The sequence below is a fragment of the Osmerus eperlanus genome, chromosome 25 (genome assembly GCF_963692335.1).
Source record: "Osmerus eperlanus chromosome 25, fOsmEpe2.1, whole genome shotgun sequence".
In the NCBI taxonomy this organism is placed as follows: Eukaryota; Metazoa; Chordata; class Actinopteri; order Osmeriformes; family Osmeridae; genus Osmerus; species Osmerus eperlanus.
The window spans coordinates 9,439,500-9,464,037 of NC_085042.1; the positions used below are offsets into that span (position 1 = coordinate 9,439,500).

The following is a 24,538-nucleotide window of genomic DNA, read 5'->3' on the forward strand; positions in this document are numbered from 1 at the left end:
TGTTGTGTGTTTTTGAAAACGTAATCCTATCAGGGCATCTTGAAATGTAATTTGTAGTTGTCAAAATGAGCACGTTGTCTTAGGAACTCTTATGTCATGAGTCAGGGGTAAACATGTAATCACATTTAAATCTGTAGAAGGCTCTTTTCTGCTGGAGAGAGGACATGGCAATGATTAAAAATGTAAGTGGACAACTTTTCTACAAAATTATATCAAATTCAGGGAAAGGAATATGTTTTTCTTGGTTAAAATGGTACAAATGCTTCTTGATTAAGCCCATGTTGAATGAACCCCCACAGTCTTCTGCTAAAATTTAAAGTTCTGCTATTGTCAATGGGGTTTAAATTGACCTACTTACTTAACACATTGCTGTCAGTGCACATAGTCATCTAACATTAGAACTGCACTGAACTCTTCTCCTGACGTTGTCATGTGGGGAAACATGGTTTCATGTCTTGAATCACCAGGTCCACAATGGTGAACATTAGTGTCCATCGATGTAGACATTGTAAAGTGTCTGTAAATACACTTTTGTATTTAGATTTGAAACCCACCTGCAATACATTTCAGTAAGTAAAGAAAAGCCTCAGTTTGTTTTCAATACTTGCTTCAATTTAAATTTCAAATAACATCCATACACCCGCATTTACCCTCCGATAAAAACCGCTGACTCCAGTCTGAAAAGTTTCCAAATTTGGATGTCTGGCTGAAGCATCACATGATCTGTGGCGAGCAGTCAAGCTGCTAACTTCATTACGTTCGTTGTCTGGAATGTTGCACGAGCACAATACCGACCTGTCATCCACCACGAGGCCAGCCTCGAAACCCAAATGTGCTGCTGTTCGTAGAACAACGGGGTCCTGAACCTTAGCGTTACAGCGCACGTTAATATCCTCCATTATCTCTTTCCTGAACAGAGTCGAACGTCAGACTACCGTTGTATTAACTTGTCATGTTTGACTCTTTTTAGCAAGTGTGTGAGGAATGAATGAATGGAGGATAGAGTGTGAGACTGCGTGCACCCTGTGGGATTAGATTATAGTCTGGGAGACAGTTTAGGAAAGACAAAGAGATCGTTTCTGAAAAGGTTTGGTGTGGTTTTACACTCCAGATGGCAAATTAGATCTCTAATAATAAGACTCTCGACAGTTTCACTTTAGTCTTGCGTGCCCTACTGTGGTTTGTTAGATCAACTGGTTGCCAGCCATCTACTGCGTATGCACTTGTGTGTTTAATCAATTTTGTAGCCTGATTAGGGAAAGATAATCGCCAGTCTGCCAATCTGAACGTTTAAAAACCATCCTGTTTAACAGAAGCTGTGAAAAGTCTCCTTGTGATTCAGAATGTGACGTGGCAGTGTTGGTTGAAACGTATAATTGAAGCCTACATTGTGTTTGAGAACTGTCAGTTAAATGTCTGTCTGGAGTATAGCTCAGTGGTAGAGATCTGGAATATTGGGAATTTGAATTTTACTGTTCAACTTTGAGCAACCTGAATTTCCGAACCTTGAATTTAGGAATCAGATTTTTTACATTTAAATAAATTCATATTTCAATTTTAAAGAAATTAATTCAAAACCCACAAATTCGGTGGTGTTTAAATGTCAAATATTAAGTATTCAATGCCTTTTAAACACATTGTCACTGAATTGCTTCCATATAAATCCCTCTGTGCTGTTTGTTGCTATGGATAAAAGTGGCTACTGAAGGAGTACATTATGTCTTTCTGCTACACAGTTCACCCAGAGCCATAGAAAAAGAGAGTTGCGACACTTCCATAGACTTCCATTGTAATCGAAGAATGCGGAAGTAAAGCGTGTCATGTGCGACCTATAGTTCCAAACGTTGTATATTTCAACCTTCAAACCCATTCATTTTCAGTGTTTCTGAAGCAAGTTAGCTGGTAAATTGATAAAATTACTGTTTTTTTTTCCATATGTTTTCAACACATTAGTGGACCTCTTATCAATTGTTATTATTAGTATTAGTAGTTTATATAGCCAGCTTTAATTAAAGTTTATCGTAAGATAAAATATTTTTCTATGGCTGAGTTCACCCGCGTTGTCTTATTGGAGCGATTTGGGCGCATGCTTAGCTCTCAGGGCCAAGAACAAGACTGCATGCATTTGCTGTTACTACCACAACATTCAGCCTCCCTCTCGTAGGCTTGCAGTTGGTGACCCGGTTAGAAAATATTTTCATCACTTTAACGTTTTTTTTTGTTTTTTTTCGTAATTCAAAGACATGGCCAGAACTAGAACCACAGACATTTTTGACAATAACTCACCATCTCCCATTAACACCCACAACAATTTTACCCCTCGCCACTGAAAAGCACAGGCTCGCTCTCACTGTCCACAGAATTGTCCGCGGAGATTTTTAATCTGTCACCACATAGAGCCGTCGTATTTGTCATCTTTCGGGAACAGGATTAGTTGTTCACTAGGCCCTTTATATCGGTTAAAGGAATGTTTAGCTTTCCAGTACATTTATAGTCAATATTTCAACAATACAAGTTCTCAAATGGACTTTTATGTTCCCATAAATAAAGGCTGACGTGTCCAGTATTTTCTGTTTTTCAGACCATTACTAAATGAGTCTATGGTTACATTTAAGTCTTATAACTTCATCCTTCCAACGCCACACCCACCCTCTGGACTCCTGTAAAAGCAGTCAACTCCCAGAAGATCATTGATTGGCTGCACTGCAGAAGCCGTCGATACATCCTGACCCAGTGGGGCCATAAAGGTACGTCATAGCAGATGTCCAGTCTGACGCAAAGATGTGGAACCTTCCACACACACACACACACAGGCAACCATGCACACACTTCCACACACAGATACACACCACACGCACACATACACTCACACGCACACACACGCACAGGGGGTTCTCCATTACTGTAAAATACAAAAACACGAATTTTAGTTCACACTGTGAATCTTGAATCGGTGTGTGGTTGGATGAAACTCACAGAGCCACAGTGTGGTGTTGTGAAACCAGTGAAGCATGTTAGCTAGTAAATCATTGAGGGGACTTTAGTGGTGAGGTGGGTACTGAGAGAGGTCACTGGCTGGACGTCAGATGTGTGTGTGTGAGTTAGGGGGCGTCATTCCAGAAAGCCCTTAGGCAGCACTTCTCCTCTGATTGGCTGACTACACAGTCTCACTACAGACACAACCATTAGCTAGATTGTGTGATGAAATATATAATATTATTAGCACACCCCACAGTACGTGGTCACTGTACGTTGACAGTTAAATTACTGAATCTTGAGTCGTCTGAGGTCTAGAGTTTCCCAGAGAATTCACTTCAGAGTAAAGACTATTTAAACTTGTTGACGTTGAAAGAAGTCATGTGAGCTTGAATCATGCTTGTTGTAAGCAGTTGACTCAGCAACTGGGGTGAAATTCATTTGAAGAAGAAAAATAATCTGTCTCACATCCTCATACAAACCACAATGATGCTGTCACTGGTGTGACACCGAGTGTACAGAGGAGCCAAGTACAGAACAGTCACATGACCAGAAGACTGATTGTTCAACAGGAACTGAATGAGCAGGAAACAGTTCAGAAACCTGCACAGTGGTGTAACAGTTATCAAAGAGAACGGGTTTCTCTGATGTGAGAAAAGATGAAAACAATGTCTTTCCCCAGCTGTTGTTGTTTGTTTGTTGTAATTAGAGCTATAAATGAAATTCTGGTGGGAGAGAACACAGGCTCTGAGACACAAAGACCAAACCAAATGAGTGTGTGTGTGTTCATCCCTGTGTGTGTGTGTGTGTTGGGAGGCAGCCAGAGGGGGGCGTGGGGTAGTCAGCGTTTTTCAGACAACATGAATGAGGCCCCACCAGAGAGCTTCCTGTGCAAAAGGGGCAATAAAGACAAAAAGAGGCTCAAGAATGCCTACTGCTCCCAGATTCCTGCCCCTCCTGCCAGGTACAGCTCTCCTCCACCCCTGAGAGGAGGTCTGGAGAGATCAGCGCTCGGGGTCCAACGCTTGTCAGTGGATCAAAATGCAACCGTGACTGAAGAAGGAATGCTTGAGACTGATCATTTTCACATGCGTTTTTAATAATGGGTGACTTGAAGTTGTGGTTTTCTTCAATGTGATAATGATTTGACTGCACCTACTGACTGTAACTGCAGTCAGTAGGTGCAGAAGACCTAAACATTCCTTACAAATACTAAAACAAGTGTAGTGGAGGGGGAATGCAGATTGAACATATTATGTCCCGGTTGAGAAGGAACCTGCTCCAACCATGTTGTCTCCCAATTGTTCGGCTAACTTTGTATGCGAATTAACAGCAGCCTTGGCCTGAACAAACGAGAAAAGACCAATATGAGGATTAGCATTAGCTAGCCATTAGAAGCTGATGTTCCATGTGCAGGATACCTTATTATACAGTACAGTTGTGTTTTCAGACCTGCATCAGGTTCTTAAAGAAGGATCTGTTTGTAATCAGATTTCTATAGAATAGAATTACAAATTTACCTGTAGGGATATGGGAACCCCTTAGCGAATACGTGTGACTAGGTGCTCACAGTTGTTGTGTCTGCAATAGTTGCTTTCATCTCTTGTTCAGATTTTATGGGATACTTCCCATCCAACTGATTATTGACTTTGCCATTAGGCTTGAGCGGGCCTTCCACTACAGCGGCTGCTGCTTTACTTGTTGATCCAGGATCACCCGACTCTCACCAGTCTGGTTTGCTTAATGATGCATTGCCACTTCCCGCTAAACCCCAGAACAACTAGAAACTATTGTAAATGATCAAAGATAACAGTAGAAAATGTTTTGATTTGTTGGACAGGAATAGTGATTAGCTCCCCCTTTTTTTATACTTTTATATTTCGGAGTAAACTACTCCCTGGTCATAGAACTATTCTGAGCATGTCCCCGATGTTGAAGCACAGATTTGATGTCTACAGTCTGAAGAGAAGGGGCATTATCGACGCCATGCTCTCCTATCTGTCGTCTCTGTGCAGTCTCTAACCACACAGCCCTCATCCTAACAGGAATACCAGAGAGCTCGCATGAACAGAAACAGTGAAAATAACAGTGGAGCAGAGAACAGCAGGGACAATCTGCAGGTAACTGGACCCCGACACAAAGGAAGCAGAACACAGAGTAGTTCCTGCTCTTGACACGATTACTGGACACAATAAACGCACAATTTAAATGTGTTCCATAGAAGCACCATCAGAAACTGGTAGAGCGTGTTGTGGTTTCCATGGTAAAGAGGACACGTGTCCGAGTACAGCCCGTCACACATCTTATGAATCACAGTGGAAACCAGATCACCGCTCACGGTTTTCACCGAGAAATCAATGCAGTGTAATGAGACGCCAAACAATTCACACACAATACCTTCAGCGGGAGGCTAGGATTATAGGATTACCTGGAAGCGCACCTTGACAACAGCAGGGTTCTCACTAAGGGACTTCACCAGACAGTGTTTGGTTTGGACTCTTAACAAAAACCAAGTTTCAGTGGTAGAGGTTTGGGACTTTCCCAGAAAAGTTGAGCTCCGCGCCCAAGGACAGAGCCCTCCAGACCCTTCCTGCCCATGCTCTCTCAGGGAGCCCGGCCTGTCCTCCTGTCTCGGCCCATGCTCTCTCAGGGAGCCTGGCTTGTCGTCAGGGGCACGCAAGACTCCCAGACGTAATTGAAAACAGGCAGGATCTGCTGAGCAAAGACAAACCCAGCACATTCCGAGAGCGTGAACTTGAGTGCACGTGGGTTGAGAAGTGAGGTTTTTCCCCTCTGTAGAGGAAAGACACGAGGAAAAAGACGTTTTGTGCCGACGTCGTCGTTTGGCTGATGTTGTAAGATTTCATCAGTTGCAGAGGCCTTGCTGTGTATACACAGTGTGTGAATACACTGTTAGCCCTGTAAGCGGGGAATTCAATTTCAGCTCAATCCTTGGACACGGAGTCACAATGTGCAAGCACTTAAATGATTAAACCTTTAAGCTGGTAAAAGTGTTGAACACATGCATATAGGAGTGTACTTGCACACAAGTATATTCAGTAGAGACTGTCAGAAGCCTTCATTTATATGACGTTAGTATATCATTGTTTGGCCATGTGGCCTTGAAATGCCCTTCACTGGTCTGTGAATCAAACTGATATTAGTATGAATTGATATCCTGGGATCAGTAGTTCACACTTATTCACAGAAAGACACATCCTCCTAACCAATTTCTGTGTAGTTTCACACTCTATCTTTCAGCAACGCCAGAAGAATGTGAAGTAAGAAATGCAGGTTCTCTTCCTCCACCGGTCACATGGAACCGGGGAGCCCTAATCAACTTGGGCAATGACAGGAAACGGTGGCCAGACGAATACAATGGCATCTTACGTGAAATTACCACAGCCGGTTGGCATGAGGGCAAAGCAGAACTCACTCTTGTTGCAAAATAAGTCATTAGTCCTGCCAATGTGAACTTGTCATAGGAGCAGTTTCTAAGGGCTGAGAGTTTGTGTAGGGTTCTATGAGATATAAGAGACTGAGGTGAAAGAGAGATGTCATGGTAGTGCTGGTTGTACTTGCTTTCTAGAAAAGCAGGCCTGTTCAATCTATTTCTTTAAACCACCCAAGACACAAACATGCGTGAAACTAAATGTTTTCAAGGCGTTTTTGCCTTTGGCTCAAGGAACCACCATTGAATGTGAGGGTGGGACAGGAATTCCATGTTATCTGAGTTTGGATCTTGAGACTCTAATTCAATCATTATGAAAACAGCGCTGTAAAAAAAAAACATGCTCGCTGCCAGCTTATAAGATGAATGTTTTTTCGAGGGAAGTTTATCTGCTAACCTTCTTTTATTGTAGTTAACGGTATTTGTTGGTATTAAACCTACAGATATTAATAAATACCACGTGTAATTAAGAGTCACTGTATAACCTAAGAGAAAAACCAAAGATTTCCACTGCAAACTATCACATGTTCTCCTGTTCCAGAATGAAGAGAACATCTGGACCAGAATCCGGGCCAAGAGCCATAAGGAAAATCCATACCTATTGCTCATCTCTAGTACTGACAACAGAAGTACTACAGACTTTCTGGGAAATGTGGTGTGGAATCCAGGGTACTTTAAAAGATGGAAAGACAAACAGAGACAATCCGCTATGGAGCAGCGACGACAACTGAAAGGTCTGTTTTAACTGTTTCCACTTAAACTCCTCAGTATCTCAATCTAGCGCTGGAACTACGATGCAAACCATCGTAGTTAAAAGTTGCCTTTTAGAAGAGACTTTGTGAATGGAATCACTGTTCCCCGCTTGTTATCCTCCTCAAGAGTCTCTTCCTCCTCGACAGTTGCATTTAGTCTGATTTGTCTTCCTGCTGACGAGGGGCATCTGGAAGGCATTTCCTGAAAGGCACTTTCAAGCTGTCAGTGCGACACACTTTCTATCTGTGACTGTGGAATGTGCTCAGATGTGTATTGACAGTGTCCTGTCACAAGATACAACCCCTCCTTCTCCTCCCCCTCCTTCTCCTCCTCCCCCTCCTTCTCCTCCTCCTCCTTCTCCTCCTCCTCCTCCCAAACACTGAAGTGTGAATTGTGTGGTCCCAGCACCTTTATATAACCAAATGGATTTCAAAGCTAAGTTTGGCGCTGGTTTAACATGAATAAATTGGTTTAACTGCTGTATTATTGAACAGAGTTGGCGGGAAGAGATGGTGCTAAAAGGGAAACACCCGTTTCCCAAGGCGTCGATTGTGCTGACGGAGAGACAGCGTGAATGGTACTGTGCTGAGGGTGGAGAGAGAGAGTGTGAGTGTGTGTAGAGCTGCTGTCCATCCATACATTTACATTACATTTAGTCATTTAGCAGACGCTCTTATCCAGAGCGACTTGCAGTAAGTACAGGGACATTCCCCCCAAGGCAAGTAGGGTAAAGTGCCTTGCTCAAGGACACAACGTCATTTGGCGTGGACGGTAATCGAACCAACAACCTTCTGATTAATAGCCCGAATCCCTAACCGCTCAGCCATCTGACCACCTGCATCCATAGCAGGGGACTAGAGTTGTGTGCTTGAGAAGTCAGCGGGAGAGTAGGAAGAGAGGGAGGTGGAACAGAGGAGGAAGGGAGGGAGGTGGAACAGAGGAGGAAGAGAGGGAGGTGGAACAGAGGAGGAAGAGAGGGAGGTGGAACAGAGGAGGAAGAGAGGGAGGTGGAACAGAGGAGGAAGAGAGGGAGGTGGAACAGAGGAGGAAGAGAGGGAGGTGGAACAGAGGAGGAAGAGAGGGAGGTGGAACAGAGTAGGAAGAGAGGGAGGTGGAACAGAGGAGGAAGAGAAGGAGGGATGAGAGATAGAAGAGGAAGAGAGGCAGAAGGATGAGCGGGAGGAGGGAGGGACGTGGAAGAAGAGAGGGAGATAAGAGGAATAACCGTCCGGTAAACGGGGCTCCAGATAGAACGATGACAACAGCATCTGCCACCCCCCGGGGCTCTCATTAACTAAACATGAATAATTGAAAGAGATGCGTTTAATGAACGGAAGTACTCTTGTCGCTCAGTTAAGGACTTCCTCGGTTTTACATTACATTTAGTCATTTAGCAGACGCTCTTATCCAGAGCGACTTACAGTAAGTACAGGGACATTCCCCCCGAAGCAAGTAGGGTGAAGTGCCTTGCCCAAGGACACAACGTCATTTGGCACGGCTGGGAATCGAACTGGCAACCTTCAGATTACTAGCCAGACTCCCTCACCGCTCAGCCATCTGACTCAAGCTGGATCAAGCTGAACACCAGCTTCCTCTGTACGCAGTCGAAGGGAACTCTGTTTCCAGACTGTTTGCGCTTGTCAAGTTAAGAATGCAACGGCAAACAGCACATCCTGTAAGCGATGAAATCGACGATAAAGAAAGTCTTGTCAGGTTGTTAAACATAGAGGAAGGCATTTTCATAGCTACCACGAGCTGAGTCCAACTGGTGCTGAGAGGAGAGACTCTCAGATCAAATATCCGCTGGTCTCTCCTGGCTTGACCCGCCCTGCCACCACCATGTCCTGACATCCTTCACGCCTCAGCTCCACGCCAGGAACAACAGACGCCCTCTCTCCCCAGAGTCAAGATGGTGCTGTTTGTCCATGACAGCACCTAATCTGTCACAGACCAGCCAGAGTTCCAGTGAAGCAAACACGTTGAGTTATATGTTAATAACCTGATGCTACACTGTTCATATTTGGACTGAGGTCATGTGTAAATATCATGATCTTGTTGGTCATGGGGTTATAATCATATATAGGAAAAACATTTCGTCATATTGTCTGCAGCTGGTAAAAATATATATATATTTACCCTTTGTTGCTCAGTGTTTGTCTTCTTCTCTGGTGTTTGAACCACGGCTCAGACGACCCAGATGGTTGTCTCATCACCAGCGCTGCCTGGTGTGAAGGGAACCCCAGTTCCAGGTCACTGGCACGCCAGGTCAGTCTTCACCCAGGGAGGCCTCACCAGAGCCAGCCTGACCCTGGGGCCAGCCTGGGGCTGACTCTGGCTCTGCTAACCTGCACAATCACAGGCCCTGGGGCAACCTGGTAGCTCACTGGGTAAGTGTGTGTATCATGTAAGCTGATCCTTACTGTGCTGGCCTGGTTTTGAATGTGGCCTGCTGCATGTCTCTCTCTCTATCTTTTCAACATACTTACAATATTGTTTATTTTTTACAAACCCAATCCAAAAAATCTGATTTGTTGGCTTACACTATTTTACAATTGAATGCTAACTATTGTCTTACATTAGCAACAAGTTACATACAGTACTATATAGATACTACAAACGACAACAATAGCACAAATGTAAAGTGTGTAACCAATTTATTGATTAGGCTACTTCTCCTGTTATATTGTGCAATAAGCAACTGAACCAAACGTAAAGCGTTCTATAGAATGGTAGTGACACAAAAATCACAGAAAGACGGAAATCCATGGAGGAGTGTGTTTTGGTTCTCCACTCGGTTCATAATGTTCCTGGACTTCAAAAGTAGAATTATCCGTACAGCTGGATCCCAAACTGCACCATCGACTGCATTAAAAAAACAGGCAAGGCCGGTGACAGTTGGGGGGGGGGGATAGGGACCAAATCTCACTCTAAGGTTTTTGGAAAAGTTGGCAGCCCTGCAACCACCTAACTAAAATCAACCTGAACCGTGCGCAAAAATATCGACATCTTCTTAAAAACTATTTGTAATTTCAGGAAACTTCAACGTCTATTTCAGTAACTCCGGTGCTTTCTCCAGGCTTCGGTCCTTTAGAGCGTGTCAGTCAAGTCCTGTCCTCCGTACTGAATCCTGTAGTCGGAACATTTTAGTACTAATCGTACACTAGAGAGCGTTTTTTCCTTGCTTCTGTGCGTATCAAAGCCCCAAAATCTGTCTTAACCCGGGAAGAAAGATGCCGTTGGAGCATCGCGAAGGGCGACGGCATATCTTCCTCTCCATCTAGCGATGCAAACCAACTCTCAGCTCACGGGTCAGAAACTGCAGTTGAATACTGCAAAATCGTGCTTCGTAAAAACATGAGTGAATATATTTATACATTTATATATAGAAACCTTTTATATATATATATGTTATAAAACAAAAAATGACCAGAGAGACATAATCAGAAGGCACAGGACAGTGGTGACGGCTGCGGTAAACATCCCTGCTGCTAGGATTGGCCTTGTTAGGATTGGGAGATATTAGTCTAGTCGGTTTCATCAAGGCAGTGTGTAAACCACTAAACAGCTCTAACGATAGTACATTAGCTACAACAACCCATCCTTCGAAGTCACTTGTGTTAAAAACATTAGATTAAAACAGTTTGAAAAAGGCTACACCATACCTCAAGCAGCAAAGGTAAATATCAGGTGTACACTGTGAACATTGTTCTCTCTTGGTCAAGAAATAAGATTAGAGTACATGTTTCCACTCACTTCCTGGACTATGCCTGCTGACCTAAGCAGTGTTTACACTGTTGGCTGCCTTTATCACATCAGATTTCAAGTGAAGGCATAATGACCATGAATATTCCGGTAAGAACATCCGTCTAATATTTAGCACAATGACTTCCCCTCTTCTGTCACCGCACACCTTGTAAAAACAGAAACCCTCTGGTCATATTAAGACAGCAGCCAGGAGGAGTCTGTGTCCTAAGCCCCAGGTGGACTCTGTGTTGCTCTTGCGGGGATGGCAGTGTTAGAGAACGTCCACCAAGGCTTAGCTGACTGACAGGAGCAGGTCTGAGAGAGGAGGAGGGGGGGAGGCGTTCGGTCACCGGCAGGTCCACCAGACCCAGGCTCGACACGTGGAGGCTCGAGGCGTTCCTATGCGTTGTCGTACTTCTGTAGGGCTTCCTCCAGCTTCCCCGTGATCTTCTGGAAGAATCCGATCTGCTGCTGAAGGTGGTGCTGCATCTGGGCCTTGTAGTCGCGCACGCGGATCTGGTGGAAGTGCTGGATCTCAGCCAGCGTGGCGAAGGAGATGATGTTGCAGCGCTCGCTGACACCCTCCGCTTGGGGGGTGTCCATCTTGCCCTCCTCCATGTGCTTCTGGCTCTCCTTCACCTTCGTCAACGCTCCTGTCAGGGGGGGGAACACATTTACATGAGCCTTATATAGACCTAAACCCATGGTGTGTTTTCAGATGTACTTTAAAACAACTTAATTAAAATACTTATTATTACCGAGCAGTAATGAAAGTCAGGATCAAACGTTTTATATAGAAGCCATAAGTGACGGTGGTTAGAATCTCTCTGAACCACAGGAACTCATGTGAAGCACTTTGGTTCCCAGGATTCCAAGCTGTCCTCATTTTTCTCCTCCCACTTGTAGCTAAACAAAACGTACCCACACCCCCCCCACCTAAAAAAAAGTTGAAAAAAAAGAAAAAAGTAGCAGCTGCATCCCAAAAATGTGGTGGGAGGGATATCTAACCACAAATAATAAACTGGGTTGCCTTAATACTTAATCAGCAAGTGAACACAGCCTTTGTTCAGAACAGATCATTATTATCGAACTTCCATCTAAGTTACACAGAAACTGCTGAACATCTGTGTTTTCTAGAGAATCAAAACTATGTGGACGTCTCTGTAAGTTGATTCTGAGTCACATTCAGTGTTGCCAGATACAGCGGTTACCCAAAACACCATCTTACATTTACATTTAGTCATTTAGCAGACGCTCTTATCCAGAGCGACTTACAGTAAGTACAGGGACATTCCCCCGAGGCAAGTAGGGTGAAGTGCCTTGCCCAAGGACACAACGTAATTTGTCCGTCCGGGAATCGAACCGGCAACCTTCTGATTACTAGCCCGCTACCCTAACCGCTCAGCCACCTGACCCCCTCGTCTTGCTTAGGATGACCTGTCTGCAAAGACCACATCCCAGCTCTCTATCGCTACGAGGTATGCTGACTTTCAACATATTTCCGTTATCTTATCCTGACCAGTCAGTGTCACTAGCGTACAGAGTAGATGACGATCAGCCGGTGGAGGTGTGACGTGGTGGGAAGATACTGAGAGAGGGGATCTACAGCCATGAGGCTGCGGTCGGATCAACGTGTGAGTTCTTTAAAAGACAGGAAGTCCTGTGTGTCCCATACACCCTTCACAGCATCTTGCAGATGCTGGTTCTCACCCAACCTGTTTCACGTCTATCCTCGTTGCATGTTGCTAAGATAATCAAGACATGTGATGAGATTTCTCTACTTCTGATGAGAACTGCCTGATAATGGTCACAGACGTTCTGGTTGAACGGGAATCAGGAGAGAAAACTAGACCAAAGTAGGCTTGATAAAATCCACTTACAACACAGATATAGATGGTTCAATACAACCACTCAAATCTAGGAGCTGGAAACTAGCTTCAGTTCGATTCAGGGCCGGAGGTGCTATCCTAGCTCATTAGTTTCCATCAATAAGCTGGCAGTGTTGACTGTGGCCTGGATAAGTGTTGCTGTTGAAAGAACCCTCCTGTAGTCATGAGGTGAGGACAGCACGGCATCTCCCCTTGATGAGGGCAAACCTATCTTCACCTTCAAGGTGTTAAGGAGATATTTAGGTCCCCATTTGACAGTTTTGACAATTTGAAGATATCTTTTTTGTATGGGAGAGGAAGTTCAGTTCACGATCCAGGAAGATCTCTGGCGTCTCTGTAGTAGCAGATCAATGGATCTATTAAAGCTGTTTTATTAGCTGGTTCCGGAACATCTCTCTCTAGCCTCACACTGCATCTAAAAATTCTGCCTGCTTTCAGAACGAGCAGCCAGCAGAAGTGGAGAGGCTGAGTCTAGTGCACACAGCCCTGGGAAAACATGCTGACTCTCCCTAAAAGAGGAGCCCTTCTACCCCATCCCCCAAAAATCTGCACAATCTGCCTCCTGGCAGCGTCTCCCTCTGCTGAGGGTTAAACTAGATCTGGAAACCTCTCTAACACACAACAAAGGGGAGAGAGAGAGAGCGAGAGAGCGAGAGAGCGAGAGAGCGAGAGAGCGAGAGAGCGAGAGAGCGAGAGAGAGAGAGAGAGAGAGACATCCGTTTCCTAGACCACAGTCATTCTAAAAGGTGCTCCACCATGTCATAGGTCTAGCCTTTCCTCTCATGTAAACACATGCAAACCACCCCAGCTGGAAACACTGATTACAATGGAAATATTGCCTACTTCAGGTTTCCTTACAAACACACACCTACCTAATGTAGAACCAAACAGCACCCATCACAGAGCCCATAACAGCATTATATATTACACCAGATGTACCCACTGTGGAGCGATCCGATTTCACACTCCCTGCTTTACTCTGTGCATCTTTACCAACAATAGTGAATAATGTGAATGGAAATGTCATTGTAAATCAGTCTTTGCACATCCTCAAACAATTCAAAAGATGCTTAGGCATCCGAAACATCTCTATCTACTCTTCCATAACAAATAATCATCTTTTCCAGCCATCTCTGTTGGACAATGGCTTCCAGATCTGGCGTGATAAAGGTATACATAGCATTAAGGGACCTATATTTTGAAAACACTTTTGCCAGCTTTGAACAGCTGTCCGCAAAATATGGACAGACAAATGCTAATTTCTTTCGCTACTTAAAAATCAGAGATTTTGTGCGTAAGAAATTTCCTAACTTTCAAACCTCCCTCCCTTATCCTGCTTGGACTCTTTCTTAAAGGTTAATTTGTTAAAAAGAGTTAGAGTATAAATTATTTATGCAGAGATCATGAACATACTTAATCCCTCTGTATCTCATGTAAGGGAGGAATGGGTTAATGATATTGGGGTAACACTTTCTGATGTAGAATGGGAGATGGCTCTTTTCAGGGTACATGCCTCGTCTATTTGCTCAAGACATGCCTTAATACAGTTTAAAGTCTTGCACCGTCTACACTATTCAAAAGTTAAACTTGCAAGAATATTTCCAGATATAAACCCTGTTTGTGACAGATGCAAACAGGCCACTGCGACCAACGGCCATATGTTATGGTCTTGCTCAAAACTCACTGAGTTCTGCGATTCTTATTTCAAAACAATTTCCCAAATATATAATTATCATATTCAGCATATCATATCATATTCTTCTGCAACTGCCATCTTTGGTATAACACCGTGTTCAGAGGACTCCGATCCGCCAGCAAACCTACAACGGGTCAGTGCTTTCTCCTCATTGTTGGCTAAGCGTGCCATTCTTTTTAAATGGAAAGATTCGAAGCCTCCAACACATAATCAATGGATCAGAGACATGATGCAAAACATAAAACTAGAACAAATAAGATGTACACTGAATGGCTCAATTAATACATTTCGTAAAACATGGGATCCTTTTATACAACATGTAAATATGTTACCTGGCCTAGACCTGTAAATATATATTGTATTATATATTGTCACTGTAGGATATATCTTGTCACTATTGATCTGTCCTACTATGTTGTCTGTAAATTGTTTAATGGAGTGGGGTGGGGCGTCAGGTGGCTGAGCGGTGAGGGAAGCGGGCTAGTAATCTGAAGGTTGCCAGTTCCCGGCCGTGCCAAATGACGTTGTGTCCTTGGGCAAGGCACTTCAGCATACTTGCCTCGGGGGAATGTCCCTGTACTTACTGTAAGTCGCTCTGGATAAGAGCGTCTGCTAAATGACTAAATGTAAAAATGTAAATGTAAAAATCACCATAAATTAAGTGTAAAAAACAAACAAAAAAACAACTTTAGCTAAGCGGCTAACTGATGGTTAACAGCTGCAGAGAGGAAAGAGGATGTGTCCTTCCCCTTCTACAGACTCAGACAGCTCAGCAACACTGTCACCAGGTGTCCAACACCAGGCCAGAGGGCTGTCCTCTTGAGTCTTTCCCACCAGGGAGACAGACAGCTCGCCTGGGGACGCCCCCATAGCTCACTGGAAAAGTGTGTTTACCATAGTCAGGCTTTACGGTAGCAGCCTGGGTTTGAATCCGGCCTGGGCCCTTTGCCCTCTCCCTCTCTCTCCCTCCCTTTCTCTCTCTCCCTCTCTCTCTCTCCCTCTCTCTCCCTCTCTCTCCCTCTCCCTCCCTCTCTCTCTCTCTCTCTCTCTCTCCCCCTCTCTCTCTCCCTCTCCCTCTCCCTCTCTGCCTGCCTGCCTCTCCTGTCACACTTCACTTATAAACTGTGCAATTAAGCATGAAAAAATGCCAAACAAAACAATTCTTAATAAAAAATACAAGGCTGAGAGGAGGAGGGCAGCATTGCTGTTGGATGTGAGTGGATTGTCATGACAATATCAATATATTGTCATGACGACAAACAGAAACCTGTCTGTCTGGTGTGTTCTGTGTTTAGACGGATGAATAGATCCAGGATCTGTTCCTGTCACGCGTAGGGTGTTAAAACCAGGATGTAGAGGAGGATAAGTGGACGTGTGTGTAAAGGATGTGTTTCTGATCAGGGCCCGTCGACAGGAACAGGGTGAAACGAGACAACATTGTAAAGGATGTTGTGGGGTTCAGAAGACGCTGGCACCAAACCACTGATGGCTTAGTCCCCTACATTTGACCTACTTATGCACTGTGTCTGATACCAGTTTGGTTTGCTAGTACTCGTGTATGAGAGAGGCATAGCTAATGATTGAACACCTAGCCTGTAATAAGTCAGCAGCTGTCCACCTTACACAGCATCCCATTTACAGACACCTTCAAACCAAAGACAATAAATGATGCATTATGATAATGTATTCACTTGGCAGACGCTTATTCCCAAAGCGATGTACAAGGGGGGATTTTAACCTCTTAATCTACAGGCAAATGTTCTACCCCTGAGCTAGTCCCACTCCCGATAGGTAGAATGGACAAGATGTCAAATAACCTCCTAGCTCTTGTACCCTCAGTGGGACGTGATAATCTTTTACAGCTGTAGTTACGTCAAGGTATGTCAAAACAAGGAAAAGGCCAGCGCATGTGGGAATGCCCAGGCCATGCGGATGAGCAGCAGATGAACAGATTCAGACGGACGGAAGCGGGACAAGAGGGGTCTCCCTGAAGGAGGAGACAATAGTCTGACTTGTGTCAAATATTCTGAACTTCCCTCGGGAGCTTCTGCAGCGTTTCCCGCCCGCAGGGTCGCTGGGTCTGAAAGCTAACACGGCTGTTGACCTCAAGTCCTTAAGTTTATTATGTTAAAACAGTATTTCCCTGCTATTCGTTAATTCGTGGACATCAAAAATGTATCCAGTGGCATCCCCCTTAGCCTAATTCTGGAATCCTCTACATGACCTCAGGCTGAAAACAACGTCAATCCAATAAGGTGGATTTGAGGGACATAATGCATGGATTGAGCATTAATCCGCTTCATCCTTTAATCTAGCCTGACTGCAGCATCCTATGGCAGGTACTAGTCGGTCAAGGCCTCCGTTATATTGTGTATGAAAGGAGACCCCTGTACACCCTGAGAAAAGGGAAGAGCATTCAAAAATTGAAGTGTGATAAGATAATAGTTTGCTCTTGTATCAAGGGCTCGTGTTAAAATGAGGCTTGTGTGCGTGGAGTTATGGAGTGCTGCTAGACTGATAAATAAGGAAGAACCAAGTTCCCTAAACAAAGCATCTCCGCTGACACAATCGAACAGTTACATTTGTATGTACTGTAAACAGAAGAGGTTCACCCGCACTATCACGACCTGACATTTGGAAACAATGCAGTGATTATCGTGGCCCTTGTGGGAGAAACAAAGGCATGAGCTCTGTGTGGGAGAGAGGAGAGTAAATCAGTTACCAACGCTGCCGTAGAGCGGTTTACACTACAGCTCACACTGTCGTTGACAGTCTTTGCTGGCAACAAGTGGGACATTCTCAGTTTCTCATGCAGCCTGTCTGATTGGACACCAGATGGAAAAACATACAGTGTGTGACCCAGTTGCCCCGCCCATGTGACTTTGCAGTCAAATGAAAACAGGGTGTGGGGCAGTGGTCAATTTCCAAACGCAAACACGGCCTGCTTGTCTCTAATGCAAACCTGCCGTGACTAATGGGGATGAAGACATAGTGATTTCGCCAGCACACTATGTTCACCGACCTGTATTGACAAAGTGCTGTGACTGTATTTGTATCTTAGTCAATCTTCCAACCTGAGTATTAGAGCATAGGCTGTATATTCTGGCAGGCCACTGTTTAAATATAGGCTAAGTTAATGCAAATGAGTTTATTATCATTCCAGGCCTATTTCATCAATCACGATGAGTGAGTTCATCCATGAATGTTGTCTCACACTGATTTCCCTAACAGAGGTGCCTGTGGAGTAGAAAATCTAAAATTATTACCTTTCTGAACATGGATGATATCTGGGTAGTTTGCTAGATGTCCTTGGTACAGTGCTAACAGATCCATCACAGGGTCAAGGTCATGCTTTGGTTGCTCTGCAAAGTACTCTCCGATGGACTCGTAAGCCTCCCCGGTGAAAGAGATCGCCTGGTTCAAACCGACAGAATACGGCTGCTGGTCCATTTCGAAGGCTTGACTGAGGACTTTAAACGACTGCCCAACTTTCTGGTATTCCTTCTTAAATCCTGTGATCTGCTTTCGGGCGAATTCGTTGATGGTGGCGTTGACTTGCAAAACGCTGTCGTCCATCTTTTTCGTGAACACCTTGAAGCCGTCGATTTTGCTCTCGACTTCCTGCAGGTCGAGAGGGACTGCTGGGGGGCTGATGGTCAGGAAGAAATTGGCCCCCACCATCTCATCCTTCTCCGCCTTCCGTTTCCCCTGCTTCCAGGCTTTCTCGTCAGTGCTACTGCAGGTTAGGAAGTGTTGGAAAACATCACACTTGGACAAAACTGGGTGGCTGGTCATGTGGTTCATCCACCACGTTAGACCCTTTCTCCTTTTGGAAATGAAGTCTTCCTCAAAGCGGCCAGTGGCTTGTTTCTCTGGGATGTGTGGCACTGAGATGACGGGGAACTTCTCGACCAACCTGGCGTAGAGCCAGTCGAAATGCTTATACCTTCTGTTCACCTGAGTTTGCGTGTGGCTCGGCGTCAGCTTGTAGGCAATGTAACTTTTCATACCTTTGAATTTGGTCTGTTTGGTTGGGTCGTCTATTGTGCACCCGAAAGGGTACGGGTTCTCCTGCCACTCTGGGCCGTATTGACCCAGCACGACACAAATCTTGTCTCCGTCCTTCACAAACCCCGCAGCCTCCCCGAGGACGAACGCCTCCCCCCCAGACTTCACAAATGTTGAAAACCTGTTCAGATTTCTACTGACGGTTGCGGAGCTTTTGGCATGTTGAGCGTTACCACCTCGTAACACCGAAGATGTTGACACCCTGTACGTAGACGGTCCATTGCCATCGATATCTTGGTAATGTCCACCACCAACGCCCGGCTCGTCTGCTACAGTTGAGCTATCGTCCCAGTCATCATCCCAATCGTCGTCGCTCCCTTGACTCGCCTGATAGCTGTGCTGCTGTTGCCCCGAGGGAGCGTAAGTGTTACACGCCGGTGCGGATGATTTGGTGATGTTCTCAACTTGATTCTTAGTTTTAAACGGTGCGTCAAATCCTCCGGTTGGAATATTGGCGTAACGGGATCCCTGGCTAACGTCTCCAGATGTGCTGTTGTTGTTCAACGTGGAAGCGGTGTAGTCCTTCAGAACCTCAACGTAAGACGCAGGGAACAATCCGCGATCCCCTTTGCTGTTTGATCCCTCTAACCAGCCTTCAATGTCCTGTTCGCTGTACAGAGTCACAATTTCATTTTCCTTCACTGATATCTCCCCGGGGTTTTCAGAGTTAAAGTCATACAAAGCCCTCGCTTTAAGCGCCATACTTAACATCAACTGGGACGGGATAGCGCCAAATCAACTCGCCAGCCAGCAAACTCTAGCGGGCAGTCTGGACAGTCTAACCAAACTACTGGAAATCCCTGTTTGTAGTTCAGAAGGCCCACTGTGAACGAAAAAATATCTTACATTTACTCCAAGGGGTTCTTACAAAAAGACGCTTTCCAGCTTCATAAAACGGCAACGAACTATGTACATTTATGTCCAAATATTCCTCCGTAAAGTTGAAGCGCCTGTAGCGGCTGTGCTCCAGCCCGTGTCATCGCTAACTCCTCGCTCTCTCAACAACCACACGTAGTCAGTCTGAATAATCGAGGGAGGAGCACCAGCTTTTCAGGCTGCGTAAATCAAGCCTGGTGTTGTCTTGTCTGATATGATGTGTTTTTAAATGTAGCCTAAATTAATTTACGAGTAGACTGGGCTACTATCTAAATAAATACCAATTGTATTAGCCTAATGTGGATGTAGCATTCTAATACATAATCACAAACTAGTTTTGGTTTGATTATTCATGTCATAGTTTACTGGCGTAAACGAGACAGCTTCATGTGTTTTAATAGGCAAATAATAGCCTACTTTGTTAGGCAGTTTTTTCCTACATTTTTCGAAAACATTCTTTAAACATTAGCTATTCTTCTAACTGCTTGTGCTCAGTGCGTACCCTAACTTTTCAGGCATGTCAGTTCTCAAATTATAAACTGCATCTGTTTGGTTTTTAAAGTTCAGACTTCAAAGTCAGTCAAGCAATCTTTCATAGTTTTTTAGTAGGCCTATTTCAATTTTGATGGGAAAAAATCTTTAAAAATGACGTAAAAAAGAGTCGTCTGTCATCAAATGTACTTTAATAACATAGGCAAAAACAATTCAAAAGACTTTAATCAATAGTAGGCTTTAGGCAGTAGTAGCCTACAATGATCAACCATAACAAAAGAATTGTAACATTCAGTCAGAGAATCATCATCGTTTGACCTGGTCCTTAGTCGTATCCACACCCATCCTACACAGGAATAGGGCTCCTTACTGGGACACCTCCACCCGCTCTTTGGACTCCACCACCAGGATCCCATCCTGACACAGAATGGCCCTCAAATCCCCCGCCCGCTGCAGCGTCTCAGGAAGGGGATACTGTCGAATACAACTACGAGAAACAAAACCATGTTCATCCATTCTGGCTCCGTGCTGGGCCTTGACCAACAGCCAGCCCTCAAACACCTGAATCAGAACATCCTCGGGTCTGAACTGTGAGACGTCAAGGAGCACTTGGTAAACAGGCGCTGTTCTCTGCCGGTTGCGGTCGAGTGGTTCTGACTTAATGTCCGGGACAGCGGGGCCTGGTAATGCGAACAGGTGGTGGTCCTCCACGAAATCATCCAGGTCACCTTCTTCAAAATGTTTCTGGTAGCGCACAGGACAGCTCACCCAGTGTGTCACGGCCTCCATGGCTGCGTCCTGTCAGACGGTTCTGGCGTTGCTGTGGTGGACCGAGACTGTCAATGCGATGAAGTCAACAGGACCTATATTAAGGACAGCGTTACCCAGGGGGCTGTGTGTGTGGAAATAGAAGTCTGTTTTTAGAGCTCGCCACGGTGCAGGATAAGATAGCATGGACACAAGGGAAGCCCTTGGCTTGGCAAGACATGTTGTTTGTGATAGAAACAGTGAGTGTTACACGAAACTGAGAAACTGCAAATGTGGCTTGTGTGACATTTCTGACTCGTTGATCCATTTGTGTTGCAAAAGTGAGTAACATGGTCCTAAAACAATCCAATTGGAACATTAGGCTGAATATGATTAAACACGTAGGCTATGTTTTCAATATAATACGTTGCATTATAAACAGCATCATAGCGTGTTTTCTGTGTTGGATAAGTAATTTTGGAGAACTGTTGGCCATGTGTAGCCTACGTTCAAGTATCGCAATGACCAAAACAATATCAAGTGTAGATAAAACATACTCTGGTGGATCCTGTCCCCTTGTGGCCAGAGTGATCAGGCTTCTGATGACGGCTGTTTTATGGCACATAATATTTGAGGCTTCAGAAGTTTATTTATAGCTCAGAAGCTGCACCAGTCATAACTAATCAAGGTTATCATTTGTTTCATATGGATCAATGGATATAGAGTATTATCACGACAGCGAATTTGCGCTTAAGAACTTTAAAAAGAAAACTGTGATTTCTTCACCACCCACATATTCAGTTGAGAGACTCTTCATTTATAGCACACCACATACATTATTGAACACGACTGGGGGCTTCAGGGAGTGAATTATACTTCAGCATTCAGTCTGCATAAAATTATAATGGGACACGTGATTCCTTACTCTCTCATCATTACATTTCATGTAAGGCTCTCAGAAAGGCCGTGAAGTGGAAACCTATATACCCAGTGATCGAGTCTGTAGCTTAAGATAGATAATGACGTTTATGAATCTGCCTGCGGGCTGTGAAATGTAGCATGCTAAGTGGTGGACTCTTTCAAGGCCGAGCAATGATGTTGTAATAGAACTTGTTATCTCATGATAATGTTGTTATGTCTTTAAACAGCTCTTTGAAGTATTACACAGATAGATGTAGTCAAAACCGGGAATGGTGTTGAAAAAATAATTTATATTATATATACATAGACAGGCCTATTTTTTCAGTCACAGATGCAATGAGATGTACAGTAGCTTATTGATGCCCATTTATGAAACTTTCCTTTCATAAATCTTACAAAATTGTACCGGCAACTGACTCAAATGTTCACCATATTCTTTATTCAACATATATCGTAGCAACCTTTGAAGAGCATACCTCCCTAAATTACGGAGGCGTTCCCTTTACCGAATGAAAATAGGACCATGTGTTTGGTCAGCTGATCATGTTACGTACAGAAAAGCTATGAATGACGTAGCGTTGTAGTTTCCTCGACCAAACACTGATATTATGAGATAAATCTGGACCGTAGCCGGTGGACGAGGCTCTCTCCAGCCAAGTGGTGTAGCACAAGCGAAACGGAATATATTCGTAGGTAGCCAAGACATAAGTCGATATTCCTTTCAAGCTTGATTTTATTTTGCCCCATTAAAAGGTGGGGAATACAAGAGCAGGGTCCCTTTAGTGTAACACGGGAGAAAGCTACATTTCAAAACCAACTTGCTCGAAGTGTCGCTTTTTTGTCACAGTACATGGATTATCTGGTAAGTGTTTTTTAATGTTAGTGTACCGTTATTTACGATGTGTATTTTGGGGTGGCATGACGCTATTTTTTCGCCAGGTGTTTTCACCTTTTTTGGCGAAGCCTTCTCATAGCCTATTTCTGTTATCAACATGCATGCACGTTTAAACATTGAAACGATGTTCCTGAAAATGTTGTGATGGTTGACTTTTAAAATAGGGTTATAATATATAAATATTTTTTGTCCTGTAATGCTTCTATACTGTCACCCGTCATGTTATTTACCGCCATTAACACCGAATGTAAATACTTGATGTCATGGAGTTGCAGCAAGCCGCTTTTATTCAACTACACCATTACCCACCATAACGTCAGGGCAGCGTTAAGTGTCACACATGTGCAGTTTCAATTGAGGTGTACTTTCTTGTGGCAAGTTCTGAGCAGCCTGAATGCAGGCAGGAATGTAAAATAACTAATGGAATGTGTGATTTTATAGATATTACGTGTTCATATTTTCCAGTGCTGTTTCCCGTATTACTTACTATACAGGCTACAATACCAACTTTGGACCAGGAGATTACGTTCTTGGGCCTTTGCCCACATTCTAGGGTCGTGATTGGCACTGCTTTATCTGTTCAACAATAGGGAGGAAGTATAGACCCATAGGCTTTCCATGGGAAATATGACCACAGGAGGATGAAACGAGCACAGCCACTGTGTAAACTCAGAGTAACATACCCACACACCAAGGTTGATCATGTACTGCACAGAAGGAGATGTGTGACCTATAAAGACCTTTGAAATCTTACGTCATTAGGGCACTCGCTGTGTGGCCAGAGTGGAGCAAAGTTCTATCAACTCTGTTATCACGGTTCCCACGTAATCTGGCTTGTCATTGTTTATAAACGTAGGGTCTTGACTTCAGCGTAGCGAATTTGGTCAAACAAAGACCACCATGGAGTTCCAGTCTCCCAAATGGTTGTGGCTGGCTGGGGAGATGAGATGTTTATGGGGGGGAAAACGGTTGGTTTTGAAAAAGTAAATATTGGAAGCGTAGAAATGGTTAGGAGAGGATTCTCATTATCTTATCTCTTTCTCTGACATTATTGTGAGAGGATTCTGCCAAACTGTTTTCACTCAGCTAGTTACACTAGTTTGGCCCACATTGAATAAAAATAGTTCTCAGGTTTCCAGATAAAAGGATTCAACTAGAACCAGTCCAATTGGACACATAAGAGCACAACACAATACAAACATTGTCAATAGCCCTCATGCTCAAAGGCACACGTTTGTATGCTTTCAGACTGCTGTTGTCAGGAAAAGCACAGCTGTAACTCTGCAGACTTTCCGAGCCGAGCTCTCGTCTGTCCTCAAAGGTCAGGAACTCGACGAGCGGCTGACCTTCTCTCCCACTGTGCCATGCTGGGGGTCTGGCTCCAGACCCAGGCTGTAGCCTGCCTTGTTATGAACCATCAGTAAACTCACCTTCACTGTCAAACTCTCACTCAGATTGATAGTGGGGATTTTAGTCTACTCGTTTTTACGAATTTTAACCTAACAACAAGGTCTGAGAGTTGGTTGAACACTGAAATGAATGTTGGTAAAACGTGCATGTTGTATTCTGTAGTTTGACGAGTGGTTGTTGTCAAATTTGTTTCTGTTTGTGTGTGTACACAGAAGCAGGATATTGGGATAACTTAGGCAGGCTATGCTACGAATGATTGATGCATCCTCTGGTGGCTGAGCGGTGAGGGAATCGGGCTAGTAATCCGAAGGTTGCCAGTTCGATGCCAGCTGACCTTGTGTCCTTGGGCAAGGCAATTCACCCTACTTGCCTCGGGGGAATGTCCCTGTACTTACTGTAAGTCGCTCTGGATAAGAGCGTCTGCTAAATGACTAAATGTAAATGTAAATCCTACAGACATAGTTTCCTGTAAAGTAACAGAATCACGTTGTTGAAGTAAGTCCACAGCGTGAGCATGGTGTTAAAACAGTAACTAACACTAACAGAAAGGGTACAAAGTCCAGGAAGTGATTCGGTTCTTTCTGGTTCCACAACACTTTGACACAACCTTTTCCAAACTA

General features: G+C 44.2%; 2 protein-coding genes across 3 annotated transcripts; both read right to left on the minus strand.

The window, feature by feature from the left end:
• Nucleotides 1-9,817: 9,817 nt before the first annotated feature.
• Nucleotides 9,818-19,645, minus strand: snx18a (sorting nexin 18a). Of its 2 annotated transcripts, XM_062451386.1 has the most exons (3): nucleotides 17,895-19,645; nucleotides 17,776-17,829; nucleotides 9,818-11,577 (listed from the first exon to the last, which is right to left on the minus strand). In XM_062451386.1, exons 1-3 carry the CDS (start codon nucleotides 19,286-19,288, stop codon nucleotides 11,460-11,462), a joined length of 1,566 nt encoding a protein of 521 aa, XP_062307370.1. In that variant the 5' UTR covers nucleotides 19,289-19,645; the 3' UTR covers nucleotides 9,818-11,459. The 2 variants fall into 2 exon arrangements, with proteins under 2 accessions (XP_062307370.1, XP_062307368.1); XM_062451384.1 differs by having other exon boundaries at nucleotides 17,776-19,641.
• A 474-nt stretch (nucleotides 19,646-20,119) lies between these two features.
• hspb3 (heat shock protein, alpha-crystallin-related, b3) lies at nucleotides 20,120-20,788 on the minus strand. The gene has a single exon (XM_062451387.1). It carries the CDS (start codon nucleotides 20,732-20,734, stop codon nucleotides 20,312-20,314), a length of 423 nt encoding a protein of 140 aa, XP_062307371.1. The 5' UTR covers nucleotides 20,735-20,788; the 3' UTR covers nucleotides 20,120-20,311.
• Between the last annotated feature and the right edge of the window lie 3,750 nt (nucleotides 20,789-24,538).